Below are 7303 nucleotides of genomic sequence, written 5' to 3' on the forward strand. Positions count from 1 at the left end.
ATTTGCAATGCATTCCAGTAGTTACTTCTACATGGAACAACAATGGTTAATGAGCCACATAGTCCCAAGAATGATGGAGTAGCCCTTGGGCACGGCGACTCATAGTAAGAGAAGACTGCCTGATGACACACATACACGCACGCTACAGCCTCAGGACCCCTACTGACTTGACTGTAAATCTAGAAAGGATGTGTCTAGGGCACATCTAGATGTGCTCTAGTTATTGCACATCTAAGTGAGTGAATCAAGCATAAAGAGGAAAAGAAAAAAGAAAAGAAAATATCCACACGAATCTCAACATAAGATCAATGACATAGGACTTAGATATGCAATACTTATTGCACATCTAGATGTGCTTTAGCAAAACTGATCTAGAAAATGTTAACATGATCCATGCGTGTTATGAATGCATCCAAACACTAATCAAAAAAAAATTCGAGGGTACCACTAATCAAAATTTGACTGCACCATGATTGATAGGGCAGCCAGAGTTAAGTATGTGCCCTGTAATTGCAATGCAATCCAGTAGTAACTTATACATGGAACAACGGTAGTTCAAATGGTGTGTAGGCCCAGTGCTGATGAGCCAAATAATCCTAGATCATTGCTACGGATAGGCCCCCCTATGCCACACAGACTCAGGACACACATACAGCGCTACAAGCCTCAGGACACACATACAGCGCTACAAGCCTCAGGACACACATACATAGCTTTGAGCAAAACTCGGTCCCGATTTCAGCGCAAACTTGGTTCCATCAAAAAACAGGATCCATGCATATTATGAATGCCTCCAAACACTAAACAGAATTTGACTCAACCATGATGCATTGTGCAGCTGGAGCACGTCTATGTGCCTTGTAATTGCTATATGCATTCCAGTAGTTAGTTATTTGTAATAACTACTCCCTCCATTCCTAAATATAAGTCTCTTTAGAGATTCCACTACAAACTATGGAGTAGAATATATGCTCTCCTAGTTGTTTGCTTCAAATCAAGAGAAACTGTGCAGGAAGATGACCCATCACACATACACACACGCTACAGCCTTATAGGACACTTACGGACTTAACTGTAAACCTTAAAAATGTTTAACAGGCTAGGCAGACAACAGAGAGCTCAAAGATGATTGCAGACAAGCCAAGACAGACAGTAAAACATGCAATGACACCACAGCAAGGAAATGCGTTAAACGTCTTTTGCAGTATTAATTCATAGGACGATAAACTTGAGGAAAAGGAGTACAAAGCATTCAAAACATCAGCATAAGCTGTAGCAATGTGATTCAAATACTAGCAACAAAGTCACTGCCTAACAACGAAGTTCCCAAAGTGATTTTTACCGCCTCAAAGCTGCAGATCATCTGTTGGTCTCACCGAGCAGCCTGCTGTGCTGCTGCATGCCCTGGATCCACAACACTCTTTGCCAGCATGTAGGTCCTGGCGTTGAGGTTCTTCATGCTCTCAATAATCTGCTCATGGACATCAACACGATTGGTCGTCATGATGAGAGTTCCCGTCACAGAATCAATCTTGGCATCTAGCTTGGAACTCTTGACCATGTTCATTATCCACAACTCGGCTTCATCATAGGTCATGTTCAGCTTCTCCGCAAGCACACCAATATCGATGCAGCGATGTATACGGCAGTAGGTCTCAAAGATGAAAAGGCGAGCATTCTCAAGGAACTCATCTCTCAGAGGAACAGCAATGCCATTCCTCTCTTCGACGCGCTTTCCCAGGAAAGGATCATTCAGTATAACCTGCTCGCACTCGACAAGCTTCTGCTGAGCGCCATCAAAATCATACTTGACATACAGGCACTCCAGGAATTCAATGATGGGATCCTTGTAGCTGTTCTGCTCCTGCTGGATGACCTTGATGAGTTCCTTAAGCATGTTCCTTCTCCTCTTGTTCACAACAACTGCAGCAGCAAGGTACCTCAGAAGATGGGGAGCGTTGGTCTGGATAGCATTGAGGTACCTGTCCTGGAAGAAGAGGTCGATGATCCCGTTCCTTCCATTCTCATGGTTGAAGAAGATGAAGAGGCTCCAGTGCATGAGCCATATCCTGCTGTGGAGCTGGTTGACAGGCGACGAGGTGAAGCTGCTGGAATCAATCATCTCCTTGAGCCTGTTGAGCTCCTCCTGCGCGACATCCCAGTTCTGCATCAGTATCTCGGCCGCCAGCTTCCCCCACAGGGCGCTCAGGCTCCTCTCGCTGTTGGTGCACAGAGCGCGGTACTGGGACAGGAAATCGGCGGCGTCCGAGTACATCCCGCACTCGTACTGGAACTTGGCGTACTGGTAGAGGGCCTCGATCTGGTCCGGGCCGATCTGGTGGCGCTCCTGGAGCATGTGGAGGTTGTACTGCTTGTCGGCGTGGAGCTCCTGCACGAGCTGCGGGCTGGAGAGGAAGGCGACGATGGGCGCGACAGCCTCCTGGAGGGCCCGGAGCCTCTCGACGACCTCGGAGCGGCGGGCGACCATGTCGGCGGGGACGTCGTCGGTGCCGTGGAGCGACTTGTGGATGTCCATGGCGTAGTCGACCATGTTGGTGCCGCCGAGGAGGCGGATCTTGCCCCGCAGGATCTCCTCGTCGGCGTACACCCCGCGCTCCTGGAGGAACTCCAGCACCGGGAGCACCAGGTGGGGGTCCATCCACGCCGCCACGCTCGCCGTCAGGTCGTGCTCCGCCATGGCTGCCGCGGGCGAGGGGGTGCTAGGGTTTCTAGGGTTTGTGGGTGACGGCGGCGGGGGGAGGGAGGGAAGGGGAGACTGGCTGGCACGGGAGAGGTATGCGATTCTTGCTATAAGTTGGAAAAAGAAAGCAAGACGTGGACCTAGGTCCCTCCCACCGTATGGGCCGGGCCTATTGCCGCTTTTAGCGGGCCGATTACAAAGAGAGAAGCCCGAAGCTCTTTTTTTTCCCCTTTTCGGAGACCTGCTGTCGGGAGCCACTGGTTAACGAGCGTTCCTTTGGGAGCCTCGCAACGATCAGCGCCACTTGGCGCGCTCTCAGCCATTCGCCATGTGTCGCACTTTGGGCGCTCCTTCTGGATTTTTTTTATTTTTCCGCACGCGTTTTCGGCTATTTAAACAGTTATTTTTCGGGTTTTTTCGAGGTTTTGTTTTTCCACCGGTCTTTCTTAGCTTTTCGATCAAAAAACAATTTGGAAAAAAATCACGAAAAAACACCTTTTTTTCTTTTTCTTTCGCGAGAGTCACGGTTTTTCTTCCACGAGAGGCACGATTTTGCTTTCACGAGAGTCATGCTCGTGCCTTTCGGAAACGAAAAAAACATGTTTTTTTTTCCTTTCGCGAGAGTCACGGTTTTGCTTCCGCGAAAGGCACGGTTGTGCTTTCGCGAGAGTCACGGCTGTGCCTCTTGGAAACAGCGTGTAAATGGGTCAGCCCAGAGGAAGGGGGTGTGCACCGGTTGGCTAAATAGCATGTAAATGACGTTTAAGGCGCCGAATAGAATCTGGATTGCCGGTGCATGCTGGCATTAAAAATGAAGTAGACTACTATGACAACACAAGTAGTGAGATGAGGCAAACCCTAACTCGTATTGGGGTGTGTGTGTGAACCCTATCATGTTACGATTCACAATCTTAACTGACTTGATTTTTCAACTTACGGGTCAAGAAAACAATCAACTGTCTGTCAAGGAACCAAGAAAAATAAAATGATAAAAAGAAGTTGTGCTCATGTAATGCCACTAACCGGGTTTCTATATTAACACACATATTACATGCTCGTGCCCTTCGCCTCAACCAAGTGAGGTGAGCATGTGTGGTGCTCTCTTTCTCTTCTTACATCAATCACTTAGTGTTGTGCGGATAACATGTTATAAAGATGTCTCACACCGCCTCCACTAGCAATATGGACTAAACATTTGCATCACGTCTTGCCAATTATTCATGGTCTTTGAGGTTTAGTTGGGTTCCTGGAAATATTCATGGGCCAACCCATTTATTCTAACAATGCCCCGCCATATTTCAAATGTTCAATTAGAGATTTTTTTTCTAATTTCGCTACTTGTTTAATATACCAGTGATTCGGTAGAGATTATGTCACACCCTGATTTTCATGCCACAACACTTAAGCTAATAAATCATGATAAAATGTGGTTTGACAAAAACTTTTGAGTGTTTTGGACTTTGCCTTGTTTGGATTTTGTCTGTTGTTTGCAAGTGCTCTAAAAATCAAATAAATCCTTCAACTCCTATACTTCATCTCCTTGCTCCAAACTCTTGAACCAATGATCATGCCATGTGTATAGAGCAATATAGTATTTTCTTACAAAAATAATTTGGCCAAAAAGTATTTTCAAAAATTAGTTTCCAAAAATCCCTGAATTAAGATTTGTACTGCAAGTACTTAATTCAGGGCAGTAAAAAATCTTTCCAAAAATATGTTTGACTCCTATTAGATATAGGATGCCCAGAAACCACAAAAATATAATTTTAAAAGTTATTTTCCTATTTGATTTAAAGGCTTTTTCTTAAGGCCAAAAATGGTCTTTAATAGGTTAAAATTATTTTAAAGCTTTAAAAAAATTTGAGAAAAATTAGGGAGACTCAATGGACATATATTTTCCATATATATGAGTCTCAATACATGGTCATGATCAAAATATTGGACAAAACCTCCCAAAACCATTTCTGCTCATTTCAAGGATTTGAAATATTTCTACAGGAAATATTTTCATAAAAATACAAGAAAATTCTAAAATGTCACATATGACATTTTTGATGATCTTGCCAAGTACCATGTCATGGAGAATAGTATAACCCCATGAAACCCTCTCAAAACCACTTCTGTCCCTTTTCAAGTTTGAACATTTTTGCACTGTCAAACATGTCCAAATGCTCTCAAACTCGGTGCACATGCTCAAATGGTGTAATAATGTATCTAGACCAAATGGCACAAGTTGGAGAGAATGTTATCTTGATCAAAGTACCCCAAAACCCTTTCTGTCCAGAACCAAATTTGAACAACTCTACATTGCCAAGTGTGTCCTTTTGATCTGAATTTTTGTGGACATGTTCAAATCCTCAAATGATGACACTACACCAAGTGGTGCATCAAGTAAAATAGATTTGCATGACTAAATCTTGGTAAAGCCATTTCTGCTGATTTCTAAGGTTTACAAAAGTTGCATTGGCAACTTTCTCAAAATGGACTAAAACTTGGTGGTCAACCACAATTATGTGTGACACTTGATCCTGTTAATTCTCATGTCAAGTGGAGTTAATTTGCTTGCCAAAATTTGCATCAAACACCTTCTGTCACTTTTCAAAAATCACCATTTTGACCACTTACACTATTCTCCTTGAGCTCAACTTTTTACCACATCTCCTCCTAGTCTTCTCCTATCTCCAGTAACTCTTCCCTGGCCTCAGCTCAATGATTGAGGGGTGAAACACCCCCATTTACCCTTCTGGATAGCAGCATTCTTCTCCTTTCTCACCTCCCTTCTCATTCCAGTGGCCCTCCATGGCATCCAATGCTTCCTCCCCTTTCTTTACTCCCTCCTAGAGCTACCAGACATTAGTGGCCGCGCCCACAAGGCATATAAAATGCCATGGCATGCCATTTGGGCGCTCTGGAGCGCGCTACAGTGCGCTCCCGCAATGTAGCCGCCCCCTGCCCAGCACCTCCGGCCACCTCGGGCCTCCCCGGCGCGCCCGACGATGCTACTCGGCGTCCTCAACACGACAGCCGGTCGGCCCCCTCCTCCTTCTCCCTCCTCCTGCCCCTGCTCGCACGCGCGCCAGCCGCCCGAGTGCACCAGTGAGCAAGCTCACACGCGCGGTGCCCCTGGCCCCCCTGCTCTCTCTCTTCTCCCCCCTAGCTCTGGATCGAATCCAGGAACGCCCCAGACACACCGCGACGAGCTCCTGTGACCCGTGGTGACGGCAACGAGCTCGCCGGCGCACGAGTCCTCGGTGGACCGTCGCCCGCCTATTTAAGGGCCTCCCCGAGCCCTCCTCTCCTCACCACTCACCCTCTCTCCCTCCCAGAGACCCACGGGACGAAGCCAAACCTCTCCCCGAGCCCTCCATCGCTCCCCATGGCCGGAGCCGAGCCGCCGGACTCCGCCTAAATTCGTGCCCACCTCTCCTCCTCCTTCCCTCTGGACCGCACTAGAGCACCACCACCATCACCGCGAACCCCTCCCGTGCTTCTCCCTCTCCTCCCCGTGGCTGTTCCATGGAGTTCCATCACCACCGCCAGCTTCGCCCGCCACGGCCGATGGTGCGCTCGCATCCGACCACCCCTGCAGACATGGCGGACCTCGGTGGATGCGTCTCGGCCTCCTGAACCCGCCGGTGTGCTGGGCATCGCCGGGGATGGCCGGTGACGCTGGGGAGAACGCCGGCACCCACTCGGCCTCGCTCTCCTGCCTCTGCTCTGTTCGAGCGGGAGGTAGGAGACATCCTGAGCATCGGGCCCCGCTCGTCAGCGCCCCGGTGGGTGGGCCCCGCCCGTTTAAGTGGAGACGGGCCGGGAGCAAACCCGCTTCACGCGCGGCGAAGGCGTACTCCGCCCGGGGCGCCTTCGACGTTGCCCCTGCCACCCGCGCAGCTGAGCCGCTGGGCCGGCCCGCTGCCTATCCCTCGCCCAGTGCGCAGGATAAGGGTAAAAACCCTTCCCCTTTTCTTTTTCTTTTTCTGTAAACTTGTAAAATCCACAAATAATTCAAATGATATCCAAATTTGATGATTCAAATTTCTAGGGGATCCACAAATCATGATCTATCACATGGTGCTATTTGCACATTTTTCCAAAAAAATTCTCCTCAGAAATATTTATCAAAATCCTATTTTCCATTTCTGTGATAAACTTTAGAAAATCACAGAGAGCCCATTTTGATCCAAATTCCATGCTTCAAAATCCTAGATGTCTATAAGTTCAAAACTTAGTTTTTGAACATTTTTACTAATACTTTCTGTATCACTTCAAATAATGGTCTATTTCTTCATATATAGTCAACTTTGCAAATTCATAGAGAAATCATTTGAACTCCAAAACCAGTGAAACTAACTCCTAGATGCTTCTAAAATCATGCCTTGTTAAATGGGTATCCTTGCTCATTTTTCAAAATAATATTTCTGTACACCTCTTGCAAATCCATAAACCCCTTGATTCCATCATATCCAAATGTTTAGAAATATCCACTGACCCAATTCCAATGAAACCACTCTGGTTAATTTTCATATAACCAGAGATGTCCTAGAAAAGTCAAATTAATATTTTTAGAGCACTTTCATTTCCTGCCTTGTTGTGTTGCTTATT

The 7303-nt window shown here is 47.0% G+C and overlaps 1 protein-coding gene and 1 pseudogene across 1 annotated transcript; one reads left to right on the forward strand and one right to left on the reverse strand.

The window, feature by feature from the left end:
* Positions 1–1180: 1180 nt before the first annotated feature.
* EIF3E (eukaryotic translation initiation factor 3E) lies at positions 1181–2800 on the reverse strand. The gene has a single exon (XM_048674727.2). It carries the CDS (start codon positions 2696–2698, stop codon positions 1373–1375), a length of 1326 nt encoding a protein of 441 aa, XP_048530684.1. The 5' UTR covers positions 2699–2800; the 3' UTR covers positions 1181–1372.
* Positions 2801–5697: 2897 nt separating this feature from the next.
* Positions 5698–6761, forward strand: LOC147971957 (uncharacterized; annotated as a pseudogene).
* Positions 6762–7303: the final 542 nt, after the last annotated feature.

Source organism: Triticum urartu, chromosome 5A (assembly GCF_056163025.1).
Source record: "Triticum urartu cultivar PI428250 chromosome 5A, HENAU_Tu73, whole genome shotgun sequence".
In the NCBI taxonomy this organism is placed as follows: Eukaryota; Viridiplantae; Streptophyta; class Magnoliopsida; order Poales; family Poaceae; genus Triticum; species Triticum urartu.